This window comes from Plasmodium knowlesi, assembly GCF_000006355.2.
Source record: "Plasmodium knowlesi strain H genome assembly, chromosome: 10".
Taxonomy (NCBI): domain Eukaryota; phylum Apicomplexa; class Aconoidasida; order Haemosporida; family Plasmodiidae; genus Plasmodium; species Plasmodium knowlesi.
In genome coordinates this window covers 464776-492705 of record NC_011911.2, presented here as the reverse complement: position 1 = coordinate 492705, position 27930 = coordinate 464776, and the positions used below count along the sequence as shown (strand labels likewise).

Below are 27930 nucleotides of genomic sequence, written 5' to 3'. Positions count from 1 at the left end.
ATTATTCTAGGATAATTTTTTTGTTTTTCCGTCACCGCACTACATATCTGGGCGGGTAAACCGTTTGTTTCTTTATTTGTTTGTTTGCTTCTCTTTTTCCTTGTTTTTTTTTTTTTTTTTTTTTTTTTTCTTTTTTTTTTGTTGGTTTTGGCCCCTGGCAGATGATCCCTTAAAAATAATGTCGTTACAATGAATATGATAAAGAATATAATAAACCAATTTATCAAGCTGTTCGGACAAGAGTACTTGGGAGAATGGGACGCCATACAAAATTTGACGATCAATTCTGTAACCTCCCCGGAAGTAGGCACTCATTTGATGGGGCATCTTTGCTCATAGTCATGACATGCACACACGAATGAGCTGTTAGCGACACGTGTGAGCTGTTGTAATTGCCCCATCGGTTCACCACGCAAATATACAACAACGAAAACCTACAACCTCATACACAAACAATAACGCACGCACCTCTGCAGATCCTGCTGAAGAACGTGCCATTCCCGGAAAAACTATTCGAATTGATGGAACTACCGTTCGAAATAGTTTACTCGAACATAAAAAATCTGCGTATAAAATTTCTGTGGTCATCTATTTTTTCAAATAATATTAGCCCCATAAATATATACGCCAATGACCTGTTCCTAGTTATCAAGTTTTCCTATCCCAGTTTATGGGACACGAACAAAATTTTGAATCACCAATATAAGATGAAAAAGACGAAACTGCAGAAGTGGGACAGTATTAATATATCCAAAGAAAAAAAAGAAGAAAACTTTTTAAAGGCACTGCCAGTGAAACTAGTGAATTCGCTAAGAATTTTAGTGGAGAATATAAAAATCGTATTTTTCGATAATTATATTCATAAAAATCCTTTTACTTTTGAATTTTTTATAAAGAATTTCAAGATAGACGAGCTGAACAAATACAACGTTAAGTTGACAGAGGAGGAAAAAAAAAATATCAAGAAGAACTTTCTAATTAACATATGGATTAGGATGATGGGACTTCATATTATTTACAAGGAATACAAGAAGAAGATAAAGTACAAAAAGCAGCTGAAGAAAAAGAAGGCTGATCTGCTGCATAATAGTGAGAAGGTTGACCACGGGGCGGCGAAGTCCAAGGGTGGAAGCGACGATGCAAAGGGTAAGTGCGGTCCTATAGGGACCATTCAAAAAAATAGATAAAAATAATAATTATAATAAAATAACACCAATGAATGAACAACGTAGTCGTGTTAAATGAAGAAAGGTTGCCCCCTCCATGGAGACAACCCGCTTTCACAAACAAATGCTCACGCTAACCATCTTCATGACCCCACCTTGCAGAGGAATATTTCCTGACGGCCATCGAAAACCTGTTCAGTGAAAGCGCGAGCTCGGTGTACCGAGGAAAGAGGCACAGTTCGAGGAGGGCGAAAAGAAGGAGCTCCTTAAATAACTATGGAGTGGCAAAAAAATTCCGTTCATTCAGTGACTACGAGATCGATGAGAGGATAAAAGATGGAAATATAAAAAAAAGAATGCGCAGGGAAATGCGCAAAAAAATACACACGGGGCAATTTGGCAAGAAGCTCTTACTAGAAGAATCAGGGAGTAAGCAGAAAAATAATAAAAAAGGAAAAAGTAATTACAATTTTGAAATTCCCAAGCATGATCTAGGTTTCAGAATAACAGCGAAAGATGGATTAGACATGCATGTCGTTTTTAAGAAGTATGATATGAAGGCACTGAACGAACTGAAAAATGATTTAAAATGCTTCAAGAGTGTGGAACTCTCCTTTGTTAAGCATATTCAGGAGAATCTTGAAGACGATTTTTACAATAATGTGAAAATAGAGGAAGAGGAGGAACATGTGAAGGGGACCTGCTATTGTTATAACAATGGCAGTAATAACCTAGCAAAAGTGAATAATGATTCATTTTTTATTTCAAATAATCCAAACGGGTACGAACCGAATAACGATCTTTGTAACTCCGAATTCACAAACTACGACGAAATAATGGAACGCAGCTTCAAGAATGACTACCCCCCCATTTTTAGTGATATTTCTCTGTTTGAGTCTTTAAACGTATATTTTACCGCCTCTGCGTTGGACTCTTTTTACAATTTCATCAAATACATAGAATTCTGGTTCCTATACAAGGGGGGGTGCAACAAAATTTTTAATATCATTCCGAGTATAGACAATTGCATAAGATACTCCGAATTGAGAAAATTACGTAATGAAAAGAATTACGTTTATGATGAAGGAAGTAAGGATTTTCTAGAAAAGTTTGAAGCTTCATGTCCTATTCACTTGCTAACCAAGTTAAGAATACTATCGGATGAATGTATATACAGCAAGGAATATTTTAACAGTGATCATTTGAAGAGAAGAGAATGGAAAAAGTTGCTCTATAATTTTATTAAAAACCAGAAAGGAACAACCACGTCCATTATGAATGAGAACTTAGAGAAGTTAGACAAATGGTTTTCGCACGAAATGTTATTCAATTTTGTTATTCCAAAAATTAACTTCACGTACATTCCCATCAAATATAATCATTTCAGTAATTCCAGTGTAAAGTGCAATAAGTGCCTCCTGTCCTACACACTAGCCTGTTCCTTCCTATTTAAGCAGGAAAAACTATCCACCATAAAAAAGAAGATGGGAATTTATTTTCATAACGTCGATATACATTCCCTTTTTGTTCTTTTTAAGAAAAATAAAAAATTTTTCATGAATAAAAAGAAGTACTGTATTCTTTACATAGAGAAATTACCCATCAGGAACTTTTGTCTGTATCATGAGCCGAATAGCAACAACGTAAGCTTTTACCAATTGGGGCATTCGAATGTAGGGGATGACTGTGTTGACTCACTTGAGAGGATACATTCCAAGGAGGAAAGAATTATAGAGGAAAATTTTGGACATATGATAAGTGGTCTAATGAAACAGGGAGGAGAACCGAGGGGGGCACTACCAGAAGGTGCAGATTATTATGCAGGAAATGAAACAACGAATCAGAATAATAATGCAAGTGGTGATCCATTTAATGAGAATGGTTTTGTCGCCAATGAGCCATTGAAACCAAGTAATGGCGCGAAGCGGAATAGTCTATTACAAGGAGATGGAAATAGTTATGAAAATGATCTTAAGGAGAAAGGTGAAAACGTGAATGGAAATCTATACACCTCTAAAAATACGGGGAGCGACGAAGATGGAAACCTTTGCATGAGCAGTTTTAAAAATTATAAAATGTGCAAGCTGTTCGGGAGAGGATATTCTGATGAAAGCCATCTCGAAGGGGAATATGAGGGAGAAAAAATTCAAGTGGAAAATTTGCGAAGTCTTGAAAGTGAGCATATCAGATATGAGCGTGAAGAAGGCAGAAGCAACAACCACCACCACCACAACAACAACAACAACAACAGGAGCAACGACAAGAACAAGGACAACATACCTAATAGTAGAAATAATAGGAATACGTTCTGGAAGTTTATTCTAGGAAAGCAGAAAAAAGAAACCTTAAGGAATGTGAACAAGGATAATGCCAACAAAATTGACGACAACAATTTCGATCGAATTATTAATAACCAGGCTGTCCTAATCCCAAACTGCCTAATTATTATTATTAATGATTACTCCAACAATGTAAGGGATATTGATATAACCATTTGCAAGTACGTAATTAATATAAATAATTTATTGCCCCTTATGAACTTCATTCCTACGAGCAACACATGTCTTGAGCTCTTCCTGAAATATGATAATTACATAGACAAGGATGTTATCGAATGTATTTGCTTGTGTATAAGTAAAAGCGTAAGGAAGAAGAAGATTCTACGTCTTCGTATGGACGAGTTGAAGTTTTATTTTTTCCACTCCTCGTACGTACAAAATGAAGTAGTTAATTTGAAAAGATTTCTCAATAAGACCAAGCAGAAGAGCAACGCCGGGGGAAACTCACGTTATCAAGAAAAGTTCATCGAACATGATCTTCTGCTCGATCCTTTTAAATCTTTAGCGGATGAGAACAAAGATGAAATGAATATAACAGGAAGAAATTTGCATAAGGATAATATGCCAACTGAGAGGAGTGATTATGTCGTAAAGAACTACCCAAATGGGATTGTTACGAATAGTTGTAATCATCAAGGCGAGGGAAAGAATGATAGCACTAGTGGGACGACCTCCAGCACGTTCGACGAATCGGAGGAAGATTACAGCGGGGATGAACTGGAAAGCAATAGAAGGAGTAATCTTAACAGAAGCAGAAGTTTAGATTATTTTGTAGAAACTCAAGAAAGGGATATAACGAACATACATAACATCATTTTTAATAATCTCTTTGTTGCGCATACGAATGTCTATCATACAAAAGTAAACAACACATTTTCTTATCTTAGGAAGAGAAATTTTCTTTACTCAATTAGAAGCAAATATTATAGTTTTTTATGGAAGTACATGCAGTATAATAACAATAGGACTAAGGTAAAAAATCGAAATTTATTATCAATTGGGGTTTTCGGTTACGTGAGAAATTTGTTCTTGTTCCAGGACAAGACCGATTCGTTGCTTTATTTGAGCGCAAGGGAGCTAAATATCGACCACATTTTTCACAACTGTTTTGAGAATATGAAGGGTAGCGCAAATCCGCGTGATTTCGTGGATTGTACGGAGAGTCCGTTGGGCAAAATGAATTTGGAGGAAGGCGATCGAGGCCTGGTAGGCACACCAGATATGGTAAGGAATGGCCCTATTGGAAGTACTTCTAGTTTCAGTATCATCAGCACAAGTGATGCAGAGGTTCGGAAATCTCGCAGGATGACCACAAAGGAGAACAACAGAGTATCTCTCTTTAGCATAAAGTCGGTGAAGCTGAAAAAAAATAATAACGTGTTGTCCCTCACGGTGAATCTACTAAACTGCAGCCTGAACGAAATCTGCGTGTCCCTCATAGGAATACACAAACATGTATTCCCTTTAGAGCACGTCGAGTTGATAAAGGGAAGAATCAACAAACTGAAAAATATCAAACAGTTTCTCCTGTCTAGTAATAAAAACACCATGCACTTGAAGAAGATTAACGTGACAAATGAGTTGCTCTACAAAATATTAAGCAGGTATTTCAAAACGAACCACGTGGTGAGAGAAAATGACACGAACAGTGGTGACACTCCGGAGAATAAGGAAAACGACATTTCGATTAACAAAAATTACGAAAAGTATATAAAAAAATTGGTCATCAAAATTTTAGACAATGAAAAAATCCTATACAATAAAGAAGATTTTGAAAAAATATTTTACATGATTTTGAGGAAGAAAATTACACAACAGGGTAATAAGGGGTGCTCCTACGTGGGAGGAAAAAAAGAAACCCTTCCAATTGTTAGAGCGCAGGATAGGAGAACGATGTTCATTAGTCACAACTCGGACATGCTAGACTCCTTCAGTAGCAATAACGACATTGTGCAGAATTACTACAGAAAGGGGGGAGAGAGATATGGAAATTTTATTGGAAATTCGAGATCGTTAGAATGGGATTATCACACCTGTAAGGAGGAGACCCTGATGAGCAGTCATGAAGATGAGGAGAGGTCCGATTTGTATAATAATTCGAATTACTTTAATATGGAGACAGGACGGAATTCCTACTCCAAGGTATCTGAAGGAAGTGATCAAGATAGATGGGAAGCGATGGACCATCGAGAAGAGGGAATCAAGAGTGAGGAGAAATTATTCATGCAAGAGGGGAAGGAGAAATACAAAGACATTGATTTGGTGAAACCGTCCAAGAGGTACAACACAGAACACTGCAAATATATGAATCTTAGAAATCTCTTTAATTTTGATGAGGTTCTAATAGATATAGAAAAAATAATGGGCGATGATATTTTCATTCATAGTAGTATGTCTAATGTGGAGCTATCACAAGTAGATTACCTGAATGGAACAAATGTGGAGGAGAAGCACACACCTCAAAAGAAGACTTGCCTTTTCTTCTTGGTAATAAGCAAAACCAACGTTGCCATTAGTAACAAAAATGAAGGAATATTCAAAATTGTGTGCAATGACTTTATGAGCGAGTTGACTCATATGGCTACTTGTCTAAATATATCTTTGAAAATGAACACGCTGTACTTTTTCTACATCCTCGCCGTTTCGAGGAAGCCCAAAGTGAGTACCCTTCCCAAGGAGAGGAGCGAAAAGGGGGACAAGATATTTGATCAGGATAAAATTACCCCCGTACGAAAAAATACGTGTAAAAAATATGTCATCTTAACAGACTCAATAAGTAACATATTGAGCGTTTCCAAGTCCAGTCTGAAAAAAAAAAAAAAAGATGATCTCTTTAATCAGTATGTATGCATTTTGGAAAGAAAAAAGTTTAAGCTTTTTATTGACTACGACAAAAAGGTGAAGAGTCCAAAGCCGCAGCTTCATTTGGACCTACACATAAATAAGGACACGAACAAAAAAACTTTAAAACTATCGCTTAACAATTTTAATCTTTTTTACAGCTCCACTTTATTTGTTTTGCTAAACAGTGTTGTGATAAATTACTTTCTAACGTACATCCAGGAGAAGGAAAAAGTGAGCATTCTGCTTTGCAGGTACGAAAGTACGTTGCGGAATAAGGACAGCCAGTCAAATCATGTCAAGTATGGCCCTGTGAAGGGGAAAAAAGAACGGAGTGACCAAATGGTTGTTGTATCCCTCGAGAAATGGGTAAGCAGCCACGAAGTGGTGGACACACTGCGCACATCAAGCAACGACAGCTTTATAGAAGAAACGTACGGAGACAATGACATTAGCTATAATATTTTTGATGAAAAAAAGAAACAAATGGAAGACCTAAATGAGGATACTATCAATTTAACAAATAACACATTTTATTATGATTTTTCCGAAAATGAGAATGGGGCACAAAAGAACATTCAAAGGAGCGCGCTTCATCAGAATGAACAATGTGAGCACAACCCCTTATGTGATATCACTAGGGGGAGCGTTAGTGGAAATGGAAGCAATGGTGCGAGCAATGCTATGAGCAGGGGTTTGTATAATGATTTGTACTACCGGGAAAAGATAACCAATTCGGGGAGCGCAAAAAGAAAAATTATCGTGGATGACGCGTGTGGAGGATTCGCATCGAAAAGGAGGTTCAACGATATGAGTGGCAACCTTCACGGGCTCCCTCCAAATATTAACTCGAACGATAATGTTAACTCGAACGATAATGTCAACTCGAACGATAATATCAACTCGAACGATAATGTTAACTCGAAGGATAATGTTAACTCGAAGGATAATGTTAACTCGAATGATAATGTTAACTCCCAAAAGGGGAGAAAGGGAAATATCAGTTTTTTAAAATCAGACACGAAGCGAGAAGTCATTTCTGCAGGCATGTCGTTCGCAAAGGTAGATTCCCTACAAGTCGATTGCAGAAAAGGGACTCACGAAGGGTGGTTAAAAAATGAAGAGAGCAACTTGTCTGAACAGCCTGATGGGTTAGTAAATTATCAAACTTCCAAGAATGCCTGTCATGACCAATTAGGGAATAACTGTGACATTCCTCCGAGTGTAATCAATTCGAAGTACCAGCATTTGGACTTACGGGGTGATAGTCGGAAGGAAGGAATGAGCCAGAAAGTTATTAATGTTGACAATAATATATCAGGAATCAATACATTATCGTTGAAGATGTTCGCTAAGCACAATTCAAAAAGAAGACGCAGCACCAGAGAAGGGCATAACGTTACCGAAAATATTCTGAAGGGGGAAAAAAAAGTTCGTCACTCAGTTGCGGAGCACCAAGGGGAAGTGCCATCCTCTAGGAAGAATACACACAACAGAGAAGAGGAGAAATCTCAAAATAGTGCAGAAATTAACCTGTTTGTTTGTTCTGAGAATGTTAACATATGCTACCTTATTAACTACCACCGATTCAAGTATGTCTACAAGAAGAACCACAAGGTGGACACCTACATGAATGATTACATTAATCTTATTGATAGTTGCTCCAACTACTGTAAAGAGGAAAAGAAAAAGGAAGGAGATAATTTTGAGCATGTTGGAATTATGAACAAAGATCTCTACAATTTAAATTTAAATTTTTTATTTAAAATGGAATACAAATGCACAGAAAACAAGAAAAAATCCATCAGTGCGTTTTTTCCCTTTCTGTATATTATCCTTATGAAGAATTGTAACTACGTCATATCGCATTTAACAATCGTGGATGTGAAAGTGAGTTCTCACTTTTTGTGCAAACGTGAGGAAGAAGAAGAAAAAAAAAAGAATTATAAAAATTATTTACATAAAAAGAATACCCTACAAATGTACGACAGGGCGATGTTGAATTATTTGCCCGCAGAACAACCACATTTTGGCCAGAGGGATACTAGTCCTGAAGAGAAGTGGAAGGCGAGTAGAAATACACGTGCAAGTTCACATAGTACGTCCAATAACATATCCAAGAAATATTACCACAGGATGAGTGACAAATTAGAATGCACTAGTTCTAATGGGGAAAATTCGCTCACGGATAGTTGCATAATAGCAAAACGTATGAACAGCAGCTTGTCCATAAATAAACGGGTATCAGAAAGTAGGGGTAGGAATCATGCCAACAACTCAGATTTGTTCTACGATCTGACGATGAAGAAGGGGGTTATAAGGAGTATGAAGGATCCGTCGGCTGAAGGGACTAGCGAGTTCAGCAAGAATAATAACAGGGACAAGAATGACTGTGAGAGGAATAATTCCTTGAACGCTCCTTATGGAATGAACCAAGAGAAATCCTTATCTAGCGAAAGGAGGATGAGCAAGCAGAAATCCTACATGAGTATTCTGTTTAATTATAAGAAACATGAATTGGCACAAAATGTGGAAGGTGAACCTATTACTGCTTTTCGAGGTAATAGTGTCGATAGTGGCAGCATTACTAAGAACGCCTCCCGCAGAAAGAACCTGCTGAAGCACCTGAATACGGTTGTAAATTTTATGGGAAAAAATAAGGACAGCTCCAAGTCTATACTGAAGAGGGACAAATCAACCAGGCGATCTCTGAGCCTATTCAGCTTTAAGTCTCCCGCCTTTCTGCACAAGAAGGCTGGACGATGGAGCAGCAACACGTTGGAAGTTGTGCAGACGGAAGGTGGTAACAAGAATGCATCATACGACTTGAGGAGCATAAATGCAGAAAAGAGTGAGTGCACCTGTGAGGAGGAAGGAAAAGACGGGAAGGATAAGAGGGAGGATATGCAAAAATTTGCCCATCACAACAGTTACAACTCTGTTAGCATTTCCCAACAAGGCAGTGACTACCAAATGTGGGATGAACAATTCATGGGAAATTCCACAAAGGGAATGAAAAAAATGAGAGGCGGTCAGGCGAAATGTAGAAACTCCCTTGAGGGTATCCACATAAATAATGAGCAAGATAGATTCATGAAAAGAAGCGAAAGAAAGAAAAAAAAATTCACACAATTACAAGGAGATAAAAAAAAAACACCCATGTGGAAACTGTCCAAGTGCAAGCTATCTGTGTATAACATAAACCTATTCAGCTGCATCTATTTGAGACGATTTAAACGAGGCAAGCAAAAATACTTACAACCTCTGGTATATAATTATAAGCATGCTAACGGTGTACATTCTTTTCAAGCGAATAAGAACACAAACGAGTTCTGTAATCCCTCCTTTCTACAAAGCACCTTCGATATGTATGCTAATTTTAAGACCACCAATTATGACAAGTTAACAAAGAACAACCATGTTCTGCAGAAGGACTTAAAATTCCTAGAATACATTAACCAGGTATATAGTTTGGAATGGTTCAACAAATTTAATATACATCATTTGTATAATATCAACAAGATTAACTCGACAGTTTCTAGATTTATGTGTCTGAATAGTAAAGGTGGAATCGACTGCGCCGTTAGCAATATTGTATGCTGCTATGTGCCCATTTTTTATAAGCACATTTCGGCGTCTTACAGAAATATATACAAGTTTTTGCTGCTCGCCAAATATTATGAAAGTGTGCATTATCTACCCAGGCTGTGCAAGAAGGGGGCGATACCCCATGCCAACGATGGGGATAATCCTTATGAGAGTAGGATAAGTGGCATGAAGAACCAACACATAGATGGAAGCACCCTGAAGGAAAGAGCTTTGGGGGTGTACGAAATGGACAATGGACTTGTACAATTAAATATAAATAGTTCGAAGGAAAGACAGAAGAGAGACAAGAAAAAGGCCCAATCACGTAACGCTGATAATGAAAAAAAGTGTGGGAAAGGAGAGAAGAATAAGAAAGCAGACATTTTGGGGGGTAATAATAAAAGCTTCAGAATGAACAAGCAGGAGCCTCTCAGTTATGTGGAAAAATTACAAAAAAAGAGAGAGAGGAAGAAAAGGAAAAAGGGAACTGCCAATTTTACTCATCCCGTGAATGATATAAAAAACGCATATGGAGAGGTAGAAGGAAAAACATTTTACCATGACGACGGAAGTGATTTGTTCGAAAATGATGAGAAGATAACAGCGCCACCAGAGAAGTTTATCCTTCCTTGCGACAACAATTTTAACAGCTTTAATAATTACTTAATATATAAGAGAGATTTTTTAAAATACAGCTCTTGGAAGGAAAACCACCTTTATGTCTCTCTTAAGGAGGTAGAATGTTACGATAAAAGGAGGCAAAATAGGAATAGACATTCAAACGTTAGCGTGAGAAAACATGAGAGAAAAAGTAAGAAGAAGAAAAAATGCTTCAATTTTTACATTCACATGCATGCTTCTAGCATTAACCTGGATCCATACTTCATTTCGACATACAACTTTTACCTAGTGAACAATTTAAATAAAAATTTAATAGCATACGATATGAAAGAAACCAAGGATTATTTCATTCATAAATATAAGGAAATGCAACAATATTACAGGTATACAGTTGGGTGCAATGAATATTTGGAGAATGGAGGAATCGAATCCACGGCGAGCTCGTCTGATGGTAAGGATAAACCGGGAAGGGTAAAGAAGGTTGGTCTGGGGAAGCGACATAATGAGAAGAATCACTGGGGGGCAGGTCCCACGGGATGTTATAATGTCTATGATGAGGAGCATCTGGGACAGGATGCGGGGGAGGCGAAGACACCCGCAGATCAAAAAATATGCGAAGAACTGTTCTCATTCAGCCCACCAAAGACGCTAAAATTGTTCCGCCTGATGAATTCGCTAAACAATCTTACGAAGAAAATTAATGACAAACTAAAAAATAAAAAGGTTATAATTAATGTTGACATAAAAAACGTAGATGTTAATGTTCTTGATTGCTCCTACATTTACGAGAGTAAATATTTGCTAGTAGATCATGTGCACCCATTTTACAATAACCAATATGTGTACATGTCGAAGGAAAAGTACGAACAAATTAGGAGAAAAAAGGGGAATCATTCTAACGACTTTTCAAACCTTGAGTCGATGGAAAACAAACATTTTTCGAGCACCATTAATAATCTTATCTTCAACAAACTTACAAATTATTATAATAACAACTCTTTCTACATTATTTCTATTAATGCCAATAAAGTTAAAAGGATTTCTATACAACTTTACTCCACCGTCATACTAAACAACTTTATCAAACAGGAAAATGTGAAGGACGTACTAAGTGTCATTGTGTACAACTACAGAATGAGGTTCTCAAGTCTTAAGATAAAGAGGGTGAAAAACATAATGAAGGATGGGAAGAAAGATATAATGAATATGCTCCATGAAATAGGTCTGGATGAAACGGAGGATACCACAAAAAGAAGAAAAAAAAAACATAGAAAGGCTAAAGAGAAGAGAAGGAAACATGAGAGGAATAATCAAATTGATATGTATAAACAGTTCGAAAAGAGCTATAGGAACAAAATAAATACGTATAGCTCTATCAACGAAGACAGTTTTATTGAAAGAAAGAAGAATGTTCTCTACAATGATGTAATAAGGAGCAATAGTAAGCTGCAGAACGTTGGATGGTTTTCGAGTAATGATTCTGCAGAAGAGGAGGAATCGTTTATACCAACTCCTCCAATTGTATCCTCTTCGTTATCTTCCGAACCGACATCGAGAGATTCATCCACCACCACATCGGAAGTCACTTCCGCTGCAATTTCTGCTGTGAGTTCTTTCCAGTCTATGGCGACTAACTCCATTCTGTCTTCCTCCTCAAACGTTGAAAAAACGGTGCCACAAGTGTGTGAACAAGTGCAAAAAGGCAGAAGGCACAGATCGACCTATGAACCATTTCGTCTATCGAAGAGGAAAAAACTAAAAGAGGCCGCCCTACTACTAAGAAGAAGACAGATAACAGAAAGCAAGAGCTTCTCCGACAGTATATACACAAAGCATTCCACGTCGCTAAGGCTACCTGTGGATCACTTTAATGATGATAATGAAAAATCCAGGAGCTTTCACAATTTTGGTAGTGAAAGTGCACAGAACTCAGATAACTATTCAAAAAATCAAAAAATAATAAAGAAGAAAAAAATGAGAAATAAATTTTATAACTATATTAAGAAAATATATAACAATATGACATCCAAGCAGAAGAAGAAAAAGTTAATCCTTGACAACATCGTTGAGAATAATAAATGGTCTATTAGTTTAGAAAATTTAATTTTTTATTTACCTCCCTTTAAAAAGGGCTTTAAATTTTATCTATATTTAAACAGGTTTATTATATACGACTATAACCAAATAAAGATATGCAACAACATTTCTCAGTTTAGGTTATTCCTAAGGAATAATGCAGAGAGGAAATACCTCCAGTTATGCAACAAAATAATGCGCACATTTAATCACCTACATCTTAATAGAGATTTACTCAAAGGAAACTTGAGGAGAAAAATTGTGTTAAAAAAAATAAACCACGAGATATATAACAATCAAGTGTATGTCATAGGAAATGAGGGAATAAACAATATAGACTTTGTGTGGGATATGAAAAATACAAGATTTACTTTGCACAATCAGACAATCATGGATTTAGTGAGTTACTTCACCGAACTGTCCATCAGCATGTTTTCATTCCTTTATGTATATTCTGTGTACCCAGAGTTATCCTTTTCTACACTTTCTCATCTATCTTCCTGTATGAATGTCGACAATTTTCAGAAGGGGCTTCTCCTATATAATAACCTGCTGAAAAACTACATCGGCACTTGTAAAAGTGGAAAACGACAAAACGGAAGTTTCATAAGCATCGCTTCTAGGAACAACAGAAATAACAAGAGCATACAAATGAATAATAAGAGGAATGCATCGTTCGCAAGCGAGTGCAACATGATGGGTTTGGAAAGACAGCTCTATCAGCAGTCCCACAGTTGTGAGGACACAGATCGAAGCGATCACAACAGTGTGGACAGCTTGGATCGACCGGGAAAGGTAAACGTAGTGCAAGAAGAGCAAAAAGACGGGAGCGAACACGCCTCGGACATTAGCAACATAAATATGCTAATGGAGAAAATAATTTTCCACAAAAATAAAATAAATTATAAGTACCTAATTATGAACAAATTCGAATACCAAACAAAGGCCCACAAATCGCTAAAGGAATTACATGACAAGAATTATTACTTCTTATCCTTTGTAAGTAACAATTTGCTCTTCTTCTTATATTTCTACACCAAGTATAAAATCGTCCTGAATTTCGTGTCTACTGAGGATGTATTTCCTCTGAGACCCAAGTACATTTATCCTATTAAACGCATTAAACGGCGCTCACCGGTGAAGGTTCACAAGATTTGCGAAAAGATAAGGTCGAAGAAGAAGTTCATGCATGTGGGTAAGAAATATATGCAGAAGGAACAACTGAAAGTTTCTACCTCCAAAATAATGGAAAAGAAAAAGAAAAGAAAGAGGAAACTGAAAAAATACATCAGGCACAATAAGCAGGAAGGAACGAACAACGAACACAAGGAGAGGAAGCCTTTCTATGAGCCTAATGTGAGCTCAAATCTCTGTTGGAAAGAATCTTCATGTGATCTTAACGAAAAAGAAAAGAAATGGAAAAAGGAACCGCTCGATGTAAAACACTTCAAGACGGAAAAACACAACACCCAAGATAATATCAACACTGTTTCTATAAAGAAGGAACATGAAGTGATCATTCTGGGTAGCAGCTTAGGTAGTGTGAGAAATGAAGAAACGGTCGTAAAATCAGGATCAATTATTTATGATAAGATGAGGAATGACGAAGCGGAAGAGTTGAAGAATAAGGAAGACAGCAAGGAGGATGTCCACCAAGCTAAGGGTTTTTCTACAAAATTAAAAACTACCATAAAAAAGTTTTTTACCAGAAAGTTATCTTCCCAAGTGTTAGGAAATAAGAATCACGGGGATGGAAAAAAAAAAGGAGAAAGCATGACGAACACGTCGAACGCATCGAACGAGTTATTCTGCAAGGATTACAATTCAGTGCTGAATAAATTAGGGGGCAGATCCGATGTGAGCGCGTCAAGAAAAAACATAACTTCGTTTAACAATGTACACGTTTTTAAAAATAAATCAATTTCTTTAAAGATGAAGGTGAGTCTGTTCGAAATGTGGATTATCCAAGAAGATCTACTCAATGTAGAGAATGAGAAGAAGAGAAATGTACGGATCAGCTCATTTCTGAAAAAACAAAAGAAGAAAAACTTTCTCCTTTCATCCTCTGTGGACAATCATAAATCAGAAAATGGGGAAAAGCAAATGAGAGGTAGCAGACGATGGAGCAAAAACATGATAAGCGCATCGAACAGCTATGGGAAGGATAACATATATGAGGAAGTGGAGGAAACACAAAATTTGAGCATAAAATCTGTTAGCTCAACGAACTCTGGAAGTAATGTAAATATCTTTAACATTCTTGAAAAATCCAAAAATTATTTCAACACATTTATGAATAAAAAAATCAACAAGCAGATTTTCTACCTTGCCAAAAGGAGAACCTCCAAAAATGATTTAGAAGATTTTAACGAAAATTCCAAAGCGTTTGTTAGAAGGAAAAAGAATAATGTTAAAGAAAAGGAGATGGGAAAAAATATGGTTACATTTAACCAAGGGAATACTGCCAATTCGAACGTCTGGTTTGAATCCTCCTCCCTGAGTGACTACACCTACCGTAAAGACAAAGCCTTGTCGCACATTTTAGGACAGTCAAATAGCAACATGTATATTTATTCTGATAGATATGTTGGGGAGAAGAACCTCTTTAAAGCCATGGCAAAGCAGAAAATAAAAAAATGGAATGAGTACCATAGATGGGAGAAGAAAAAACAGAAGAGGAAAAACATCAGAGAGAATAATAGGAATATATGCCTCTCCATAATTTTTAGTGTAGACACATATTACAAGGAACGTGGAAAATTGGACTACTCAAAATTTAAGATCGAAGTGAATAACTTAAATATTATGTTAGGCAAATGCTTCAAATTTACTGATATTTATGACCAACTGAAATTGTACAGGAGCGGCAACAACTTGAGGGCATCATCTGTTTACGCCTCAGCCATATATGATATGAACCATGTACATGATGCTTATAACAGGGAGAGGAATTATCCATACTTGAAAAAACTGCCCAATAGGAAGGACCAAATTTCCAGCACCGAAATGGAATACGCCTTTTATGATAACACAAACTTCTATGATATATACTACAACGAGATGAGGGATGTGAAGATGGTGAAGCGAATTATCAGAAGTACCAAGAGGAGGGATCTTAGTGTAAGCCATCACCACGTTGTGCACGGTGATCTCACCCATATGGGAGACACTCGGAGTGAAGAAGAAGTGTCTAGTGATGGATCAATCACTGTGGAAAAGCAATCAGATAGATACTTAAGCAGTGGAGGCATAACAGATTATTTACCTTACAAGGCAGAAAAGGAGCCATTTTATCGGGAAAAGAAAAGCATAACCTTTAGCTCTACGCAAGAGGCTGAATTCTATAGCCAGGCAGAAAAAAGGCGTCACAACATTGGGGAGGATATATCCAAATGGAACAGTTCGCAATTTTACGGCAACCCCTCGCGAAAGCACAACCAGGAGAAGAAGGCACTTACCAAACACAGTAACCTGTTTATAAACATGAATAAGAACAAAATTATTTACAAAGATAAATTTAACATTTTTCTGAATCATAATAATAATATATTTATGCCAAACATTAAGGATGAAAACGACTGGCTTCTAAGCATCAACAGTGTGTATTTATTTGCAAATTCGCTAAGCGCGAAAAAATCCTTTAATGTATGTTGTCACGAACTCTTAATAAACATAAACATAGACAATATAAAAGAGCTGTATAAGCTGCACACCAATTTTAACTACAATATATACTACGCAGGGTTTTACAGAAATTATCTTTCCTTTGTGAAGAATATTTATGTGCTCCCATTTGTGAACAAGGATAAAACATGTATTGAAGAATCAAACGAAAAATTGAAGATAAATGGGGTGTACCTTAATAGCATAAATAAGCTGAAGATTTCGGATAAAAATATCCTACATGAGAAACTTAAGGGAACGAGACAATTCAACTCAGATGATAGAAATTTGTATGGAGTAAAATGTGGCAGAAAGTGCACTGACTCGTGTGATGAATATCCACCTAACGGTCATATGAATCCATGTGGAAAGGAAGAGCCATATGATACACTCCCAAATGAGACAAACCATCAAAAGAATGATCGAATGGACACATACCCCTCAGAGGCTACCTCACCAAATGGCAACAACAAAATTGGCATAGTACCCCAGAAAAGGGAAAGCGTATTAATAAAAGATAAACCACAAAGCAGAAATAAATGTATATCCTTTAATGACATGAACGAACTAATTGGAGAGACTGAAGAAGAGAAAGAGGAAAAAGAATCTACGGAAAAAAGGGATGAGCAGGAAGGAGACGTTTATAACCTGATTAGGGAAAAGACGTTACATGTTCGTGACATGGAGGAAGATGAAAATTATATCAGCAATGATATCACAACCATGTACACTGTTCGTAAATATTTCCTCATTCAAAATTTTAATATATACAAAAAAATGGTCCATTATTATACGAAAATGCAGACATTTATGGACCTGGAAGAGAAAAACACAAAGTACACTGAAGTTATTCATACGTTGAAAAAAAACTATATGAAGGTAGAACAGTACCGAGAGAATCTATACTATCTATACAATCAGCTATTTTCCATAATTAGAAATATTAACGACGAGAAAAATATCATATGCCATGGACTTGTCTTTCTGAAGCTACTCAATTGTCTCTACTCATATAGCAATAAATATGTTACCAACTTGTTTTACTACCTTTTCGTTTTTTCAAAGTATAATAAGTTTGCAGATTATCTGTGTAACATACAGAAATATTTTGACTACAAGTATTTCACCTATTTCACTAACAAGATTGGAAATGTGGATGCATGCAATTTTGGTGAATATATGGGCAAGGAACTTATACACGGGGCCAGTTACAATAACAATGGTGTATCCCCTCATGAGAAAGACATCAGCACGTTACCCAACAGTGGAAATAGCCCCTTGATTAACGAGAACTTTGCCCTACAGAAGGAGATAAACGAAAATATTAAAAAGGAAGAAATGCTTAAAGAGAACGAAGTGGCTAAAAAGAATTTGTCCTGTTTCATTATATCTGCCCTTCTTTATCTCTACCAGCCGTACATGTACAGAAATAAGAAATGCGCTCCCATGGCAAATAGCAAGAAGGAGAATTTGAAGAAAATGTTGACAGGGCAGAAGCAGCTTTCATCCCTCTCAGAGGAAGATAATCTTCTTCATCGCCACAACAGCTCCTTTTACCAAATGGATCAGGAAGATGACGAAGCGAAATATACACAAGTAGAAAATCAAATAAGCGAAGAAATGAGCTTCCAACAGAACGACGTATACAGGGTTGATAACGGAGTGGAAGGAAACCTACTGACCAGGTTCAATGCCTTGAACTCGAAGGAAGGGAAAAATATAGAAATAAGGAAAAACAAATCGTACATGTTTCAGAAAAAGGGAATAAAGATGAAAATTAAAATACGAGTTAACAATGTATGCCTCAAAATACACCAGCTAAACAAGGAAAATATATTAACGCTAAATCTGTACGACTTAAATTACTACATGTTTACCTGTCTCCATCAGTATCATTTTTTTTTTCACAAAACGAGTGAGCATGTTGGTTTTTACCTGAACGACAAGGTGGAGAAAATCGAATTTGAAGATATATACGCCATCACGGGGAAGAGCCAAATGAAGAAGAGAGTTAACAGCAATTTGCATATGGACAATCTATGGTATGAATTGTCCGATGAAGAATCTGCCATTCAGGAGAATCTGTACAACATGGAGTGGAGAAATAGAAAGGAGAAAAAAAAAAAAAAAAACTGTATTAAAATGCACTTGAATTTTAAGGTAGGATTAAAAACGTACGATAATATGTACAACATACAGGATAATATAATTAACCCCATAACCTTTAACTTTATAATAAATGAGAAGTTTAAATATTTTCCTATTTTGCATGTCCATTTTTACACCACGAGTATCAACTTGAACATCACCACTTCGTTCCTGTACTTGTACAAGTACCTCTACTCAAATTTAAATTTTAAAAAAGATTTCAATGACGTGAAGAACTCCAACATTGAAATTTATAATGATCTGCATTCAGAAATAATTATTTTTTACAAGACAAGGACGAAGAATAACAACTACACTTGGAAGTTGAATATTATAGACAAGAACGAATACCACCAGTTTCCGTGCGAATGTCTCTACTTTTGCATTAACAAGAAAAAGGAGAGAAAGAAAATAAATTCTGAATTTTACGAAATGAATAGGAATTCGGAAGATTTCATGATCACCAATGAACACGACTTGAATAGCATTTTCCGGGACATTTGCAAAATTGGCTTTAAAAAAAGGAACCTACACAATTCAGTGGCCAAGCATGAGAAGCACCTCCTATATGACAACACGCAGAGTGTATATGACATCCTGCATCAGTTCACCTATCGGATGCCCTTCCTCTACAAGAACCGAGAGAAAGACAACAAAATTATCAACATAATAAAGAAGAAGCCCTCTTGGATTTACATCGGCGTGTTATACACCGACGATTTGTACTCCCGTGCGTACAAGGTTCCGAATGTAAGTGAAGAATGAATAAGGGAGTTAATAACAAAACGATAAGGATGGAAGAACCTTTTTGCTCCATTTCGAGTGTATACGCAAATGCTTTCTTGAGGTTGTTTTCTCAAAAGAGCCACACAAATTGTACCCGCCATGCAAGCTGACCATTCTTGTTGTGTTGGCGCAAGGAGGAGGGAATTCATTCCGACGGGATCGAGATTTTCTCTTCCTAATGATACTGATGCGCGCTGTGTCTTTTCATCGCCACACCATTGTGGCAATTCATTTCAATTGTTTACAACATGGTTCTCATTTTTCCCACCCTGTGCAGGTGAAACATAACTTACTGGTCGAGCCTGAGATCATAAGGAACAAGTGGTGCCTGTCCATAGGTACGTGCATACAAATTGAGAACAACTCGGGGCTGTATTTCAGAATATACAAGGAAGGGAAAACGAAATATTTTTCGCGCGTAAATTTCAAATGGAAGTTGGGGAAGAACAGAAGATCGAGTGGGAATTATTCTGCGTGGGAAAACTTGGATGGAGAAAGAAAAAATGATAAGCATAAAAAGAAGGCAAAAGGAAAGATAAGAAGTTATCAGCACGAGAAGGAGAAACAATTTGAACAGGAGATTGACCATCTTAATAGTAAACATGTCACAACACATGTAGAAAAGAACAAGAAAAAGGAAAGATCTAAAAATGGAGATTACATAAACATACTGCCGTTCAGCAAGAGAGCAATTCCGTTGTTCTGGTTGTACGATTGTAGTTTGCCATACATAAAAATATTGAGAAAAAAAGAAAAAAAATATAACATGAAGAACTTAAGAAAAACCAATAAAGAAGAAAAAGAAAATTTGGACATCGAAGCTGTTCCATTTCATATACTTTACAAACTACTAAATAAGTATGCCCTTAATAACAATAACATTTACCATAAAAAGTTAGACATATCCCCATGTGAGATAATTTTTCAAGGATTAATAATGTTTCATTGCTTTGTAAAAGTAAAGGATGTACCAACACAACATATTAAAGACACATCCTACAATTACACTGTTGTTATAGAACCTATGGTCACCATAAAAAACAACTTACCAAATCCTATCACAGTCATTGTTAGAATGAAGAAGAAAAAAAGGTTGTTCAGCATTAGTAAGGATAAGGCGGAAATGCAAGTGGAGGAAAAAATGCTGCATAAGAGTAACTACGAAATGAATGATGACATTACCAAAATTTTGAAGAAGCAAGAAATGTTCGCCCTAGTGCCCCCGCATCATTATTGGTCCTTGCCCATCTGCACACAGGCCTTTTACATGAAGGTGTTTTACCATGGTCTGCAAATAGAGAAGATGAATTTCATATATGATTACGCTAATGATATTAAGGGCTACTACGATTTCAAGGATGTCAGGCTTCCCGACTGGAACGAAACTTTCTATGGGGGTAATATTAACAGCGCTATGAAGAAGGGAGACCACGGGGATAGCGCGGGCGAGAACGGCGCTGTGAATGCTCCGGGAAATCACCGCATAAACCATCGCGCAAATGACGATCGAACCGGAGGCAATAAGGATAAGAACGTGCACACAAGCAACAACAGTAACAGTAGTAATGGAGGAAACGCGTGCAACATGATGGGGGAGTACGCCAAAAATGTGAACTACTGGTTGTACAAAAATAGAGGGGCGTCCAACGTGAACAGAGACAATCGAATGATGTACGACGAAATGATGAAGGAATTTCAAAAACATGAGAGGAATGGAGAAAGCACCAGTTGTAATAGTCCGAAGCGTCAGAGAAAAAGAAATATGTACGATAATTTATTTAGAAATAGCTTAAACAATATAAACAGTTTTGAAGAAAAAGAGGAGAATAATTATGAAAGAAGGAATAATTCCATGTACAATTTCCTCTACGCAACGGAAGGTTTTTTTCCCATTTATATGCCAAGCACTGATACGATTACGTCGACAAAAGTGCTGAATCATAAGTTCGGTCTAATAGGAAATATATTCTCTTATGAAGAATTGAAGTATATTTATTTTGAAAATAAATTAAGTCAAATGAATAAAAAGGTGTATGATAATCTGCACATTTTTAAAAACATCACTGTTTCTGCTGATGTGTCTAGGAGAAAAATAGATTTTTATTTCCCCTTCTTTTTTGAAAATACAACAAATGTGTGTATCTACGTAAATAACAAGTTGCTTCCGCCAAATAGCCGTTTATACATGACGGAGGAGGAGGCCAAAAGTGTGAGGATTAAATCTTACAAACATGATTATTCTAACAATGTAATTCTATGCAGTAATGTCAGTGGCAAAATTGACTGCACCAGGACTAACATGATGCGACCTCTCATAAATTTGGTTTATAGAAAGATTAACAGAAAGCAGAAGGTACGATTTTGGGAAAAATATGAAGAGAGAAAAAAAAAAAACTGCAGTATAATTAATACGCCTGCTTTGGACGAAGAAGAAGAGCACACTTCTGGGGATGACGCAGATATCGTCAAACGGACAAGTAGACTCAAACTGAAAGTAGTGCAAGATATCCATGACGGAGTGAACTACAAAAATCATCATTTAATTAATGATTATGATGGACAATTGGACAAACAACCTATGATAGGAAAGAAAAATACGAACAACATGAACTATGCGAACGAGGCCCCCGCGCTGGATTCCGTAAAATCCCTCACAAATGAAATAAACAAGGAAGAGAAGGAAAACGAAGTTGGCGAAAATATCGAAGGGAAAACCTCACAAAAGACAGACGAAATAAACTGCTCGAATAATTTAAATGATACTTATTATCTCCCCCACAACAAGAATGATTTATATTATTGTAACTCCAAGTTGTCTGAAATTTCAGCAAATACAAATGAGGAAGGAAAGAGAAAAGCCACTAAAAAGTCGCCAACACACAAATCGTATAAAAATGCATTCAAAAATATCCTCATGAATAATAAAACCCTATTTAAGAAAAGAAAAAAAATGAGTGCGAAATCTTCAGAATCCATTGGCAATTTTAAAAAAATTAGAAAATTTAGATTATTTCATAAGCATGGGAAAAGAGACAAAATAAATGCAGAGCAGGAAGAAGAATATTTTGAAAACATAGATGAGAGGGGAGAACCCTATGACAACGACGGAAATGAAGACTCCGTCGATAGCAGTTACTACGATGGAAATGATAATGACAGCAAGTTGAAAAAAAAAAGTAAAAAGAGGAGGAATATGACGAGGACGAATTTTAGCTACTCCAGGAGAGGAAAGGGACACAAAAAATTTTTCAGCAAAAATTTGTACTCACTTGATAAGTTGAGTCATAAATATTTTAGCAAAGGGAAAGAGAAGAAGAAGCAAACGGATTTGTCTTCCCATGGGGGAAGGGGCATACACGATTCCTTCTCTTCAGAAAATGAAAAATCAACAGGTGCTTTCCCTTCCTCGCAGGTAAGTTTTAGCATTTTCCATCTGTTCAAGGAGAAGGAGGAGACGAGGAAGTGCTCCGAATTTGAGGAAGACATTTCCGACGATAACGCGCATGAGCAAATCGAAATGGAAAAGGAGGAAGAGCAGGAAGATGTCGATGAGGAGGACGAGGCCGCTATAGAGGAAGAGGATGCAGATGAGGATGACACATTCCATGCGAACAATAGAAGGAAGGAAAAGCACGAGATTCTGAAGTTCCGTCTGAGGAAGAAGAGAAAAAAGAGGGAATCAAAGGGCGCAAATGAAAACGACTTGGAAGTTGATCACGAAAATGAAAGCGAAAGGAACAATTCAAAACTTAGGAGAGGGGATAAAAAAACGTACAATAAAAAGAGGTTCAAGATGACCCCTTTCTTCAGCTCTATCGATAGGAGACACATGGGTAAAGTGTCCACTGGATCGGTCAGTTCTGCAAAAAATGAAAGGATTCCCTCGGCAAAATACAATTTGGATGGGAGTTCCTCAGAGAGCGGCAATTATAACAAAATTGAGAGGAAAGGGAAATATTCTGAGAGAGGGAAAAATGGAGATGCCTCCCGTACAAGGGTATCGTTCCGGCAAGATAATCTACAATCTACGTGGAACAGAAACGATATTCAGGTAGAAGCAGGTGGCGGAGAGGCAGACGAGGGGGAAGCAGATGCGGAAGTCGAAGCGGTCGACGAAGTGAACCACGAATCTGTTGTGAAAGAAAAATCATCCCTAAGGGATCTCTCCAGAAATATGAGAGAAAGCAGAAAGTCGAAAATGAAGAAGAAGGATTATTACGAAGCAGGGTTCCTGTCGTTAGGAATTTGTGTCAGATATGCCGAGGAGCCATTTAATAAATCAAAAATTGTTACCTTTGTTAATAGCTACATATTCATAAATAGGCTTCCATTTGATGTGAAAATAGCTACCGACTCGCTTAGAAAATCAGACAGTATTTTTACAACTCATAATGTAACACTCCGCTCAGATTTTAACAACGCATATAAGGAAATGCTCCCATTAGATACCCTCACCGCCAGCAAAAGTGTGAATAACATTAAATCGTTGAGAAACGCAACGATGGAAAAAGATGTATGCGCAATTAACGTAGGTGATGTGTCGAGAATTAGAGAAAATTTAAAAATTGATGCAAGCAAGGATCAAGCGGTAGATATGGAAGCCTTCCGAATTGGGGATACCAGAATGGAGAAAAATACTACAAGCGGGAATGCTAGAAAAACGTCCAACATGAACAATAACAGCTTTAAAGAACATGAGGGAAATATCCCAGACAACAGTAACCTGATTGTGAATAGAAGCTCTACAAATTATGATCATATAGAAGCATCATCAAGGGAGGTAAATCAGACAGAGAATCCATATAGTGCGAATAGTAAAAAGGGAAATGATGAGCAAGTAGCAGAGAAAAATGAGACTTACATAAGAAGCGGAGAAATTACAGCTTTCCATTATCATAGGAGTTACATAAAGTTAAAGGATAGCAGCGAAGGGTACAGCTCACAACCATTCTCCCTAATCCCGAAGAATGTCCCATCGAATTTCCAGATCGAATTATTCAACATGAATAAATCACAGATAAATAACACAAACAATTTGCTAGTAGAAGTAAATGTATGCAGTGGCATTTTTGGAGACAAGCAACAATTGCCGTACACATACAATGGGTACTTTTACATTCTCAGTTTGCCGGTTAGACCCCAATTTGAAATTATCAACGCCACGAAATTTATCATAGCCTACGCAACTGATGTAAATAAGTACACAAAGAAGTATATGAACAATAATTATGACACATATTTGAGGAGAAGCACAAAGAATGGAGATTTTCCGGTGAAGATGATTTATCCGTACAGCTCCATTTACTACACCCTGAGGAACAGCAACGAAATTGAGTCTTCTAAAATTGCCTTGAAAATTGTCGGGGTCCAGAAAAGCTCTTGGTGTATCAATACTATCAACTCCTTCATTGACAATGTGGTCACGCTACCTTATAGAGTGTACGGGGAGAATAAACTTTCCCCCGAGAAGAAATTCAAGCGTAGGAGAAATAGCAACAAAAATGACAAGGACGCATACATTCTAGCAAGTCGAAGAAATTCACAAAAAACACACTTGCACAATGACGAGGGGAATGCCGTTTGGAGGGAATTCCAATCGAACGATAGCTGTGGAGAACTAAACAATGACAACCACATTCTTAACGGAGATGGAGAAAAGGAAGATGCTATAAGGAGAAGAGAGAAAATCGAAAAGGATAACATATTCCTAGGAAATAACTTGGTCAACAAGAAGTTATACTCTTTTCTGATTATAAGGGATAATGGAAGCAGAGCTATCGTCATCACAGAGAAGTATAACCTAGCAAGGGAAATTGTGAGCACCAAAAATTTCAGTAAAATTCATAGGATAATAGCTATAAGTAGTAGGAAGAAGATATTACTATCAAATAAAAACGCCAACAGGAAATATATGTTGGATTATAAAAAAATGAATTTTGTATATTTCAATTTTCCAATAGTTCCTGTCATATATAATTTTAACATCCCAAGATTAACCGTAACGTGGATTCACAGACAAGATGTGGTAATTGCTATTCACCTGTCCAATTTGAAATACAGTGGCCATATATACCCCAAGGAAATTATAAACTACGACATAAATCACATGTTCACACCTATCAACATTTTAAAGAAGAAAGAAGTGGAAGAATACGTGCAGTACGTTTTTCTCAACAGTTATGTAGACTCCATTTTTCTGATCGAGCAGATTCATATAGACCACTTCGTAAAGGGAGACATCCCCGTCATTCTCAAGAACACCAACATTGAGGAGGATGAAGACACATTTTTATATATTCACGTGAAGCAATACTGTGTGGATTCCTTTAAACAGGCCCCCATATATCAAAGCATAATGATCAAGATCTCTCCGATAAATGCGAACATCGAATTATTGGTTATCGAGCAGTTAATAGAAATTATAGAGAAGGAGAAACAACTATTATTACTGTACGAACGGGAGGAAAAATCATTACCACCGCTCATTGCTACATCAGAAACGGCAAGGAATGCTATTAATACCACGCTGAAAATATTTTCCGATGCGAATTTTCTCAGAATGATATACATGGACGATTGTATCAGGAGAAAAACGGAGAACGACTTCATCCTGAAGAACAACCAAATTGTGAATAATAACATCATCTTGAATTCTACAAATAGGGAAGAAAATAAATACAGGACCATACGTAACTATGAGCGCAAACATGTGAAAGAAAGCCAAGCGGAAATTAAACCAAATGCCTATTCCTATTATTTTAGTTCACCCCAGGTTAGAATGATAACACAAAATAGAATAATCAACATTAACAACATCACTGACAAAATTTGTTCACAGGACTCCACCAACAGTTCTATATCAACAAATGAAAGTAGCAAAAATAAAAACCACAGCAATGTACATAAAAAAATATGTAAAACATTAGTAGGATATTATAAATACAAGAAAGTACATAATTTGATAAATAACACTTATTACGATATTAACAATATGAATGATGAACGTATTTTGCCAATAAAAATCCAGTACTTTAGAAACCAAAAAATTTTTATGAATGCATTTTCTTCTCACCTATTTTTACACCCAAACCCAAGATGGATGGACAATAAGAGCAAACCTGTATATATCAGGGAATTCAAAATTAACCCAATTGAAATTATAGCCTCTATTAGAACTTCTGAACACAGGATTTCAAGGAGAATATTACACATTGTAGATGCACTACCTGTTGATACTCCCTCCATGAGAATACATTTGATTTCCCAAAAGAGGAATTATATTGTCTGTACATGGGATGGCTTATTCCAGTCCTTAAGGGTTTCTTACTTCAGACAACTATTGAGACAGTCCTTACCCAGTGCATGGCTATCCAACCCCTTTGCCTTTATCAAGGGGTTCATAAAAGGAATCACGGCTCTGTTTAAAGAAACGGTTAGGGGAGTTAAAACCAGTTCCAACTTTTTCGATGGATTCATGTCTGGATTTAAATGTGGAATTATCATACTTGTTGTGAACACCGTTGGAGGCTTATTCCAATCTTTAAGTCATATGTTAAATGTGTGTCATAAATTAATGGGGGGTTCAAGGCCACGACCACCAAGTATCTTAGATTCTATAATTCTCGGCCTGGATGGATTGCTTCTAGACACATTTTACAGGCCCTGGGTTTCTTTATTCAATGAACCGAAAATCTCTCTGAACAAAGGAAATAGTACTTTAAAAACCGTGTGCATCATTATCGGGTGTATTCTCAGGTGCATATTTTCTCCCATCTTTGGCCTCCTGAATCTCTTTGCCTCCATTACGGAAGGATTTGCCAACACGCTCATTGGAGACTTTGAGAGATTTTCCAGGGTTCAGGAGCGGTCGGAGTTTGAAACGGAGAAGGTGCACAACGCGGTCGCCGCGATGAGAAGGGGTAAAAGTTTTATGAAGAAGGCACACAGACATGATAAGGACGCTTAGTTATAGTAGTGGAAGCAGCGTCATAGCGACAGTAGTATTTTACGGCCAGACAAGGAGCTTACCAAAATTACACAAAAAAAAAGTTGGATAAATTTTGAATCACCGTGAAAAATTCCCCATCGGAGAAGTTACTAAATGGACGTATGCTTGTATTATTATTTATCCATCTGCGCAAAGGCACTTTTTCATGAAGGGCCTAGGCACGTTTTATTCCTCCGCTTCGGCAGTGCATCCCCTTTTTTCGTTGCCTTTAAGTGTCACAAGTTGTCAACCTATTCGTTTGTGGAGTATCCGTAAGGATATAATATTAGATATCCTCTACGCATCCTTTTATTTATTCTTACGCCCCATTTTGTCTCCGTGGAATTATGAATAAAGGAGGAAATTGTTTGACATTTTTATGGGCGTTTTTATCCTCATGGTAATCTCCCTATTTTGTTGACACACCAAGAGAGGGATAACACATTCCCCATAAGTATTTATTTTTATTTTATTTTTATTTTATTTTATTTTTATTTTATTTTATTTTTTTTTATTTTATTTATTTTTATTTATTTTTATTTTATTTTTTTTTGTGGCAATAAATTGGCTTATTCCTGCCCATGAGGTGTGCGAACAGCTGAACAAAAAAATTTTCTTTCCTGATTTATTATTTTTTTCTTTTTTATGTTTACGCTTAGGCCTCTTTTTGCACCCATAGTATATCCATGAGTTTGTACATATATAAAAAATATAT

The 27930-nt window shown here is 36.7% G+C and overlaps 1 protein-coding gene across 1 annotated transcript; it reads left to right on the top strand.

Moving 5' to 3' along the window:
* Window positions 1-195: 195 nt before the first annotated feature.
* PKNH_1010500 (conserved Plasmodium protein, unknown function) lies at window positions 196-27194 on the top strand (the record flags this gene model as incomplete). The annotated part of the gene is made up of 4 exons (XM_039114097.1): window positions 196-303; window positions 477-1146; window positions 1329-19192; window positions 19506-27194. 4 exons carry the CDS (start codon window positions 196-198, stop codon window positions 27192-27194), a joined length of 26331 nt encoding a protein of 8776 aa, XP_038969717.1.
* Window positions 27195-27930: the final 736 nt, after the last annotated feature.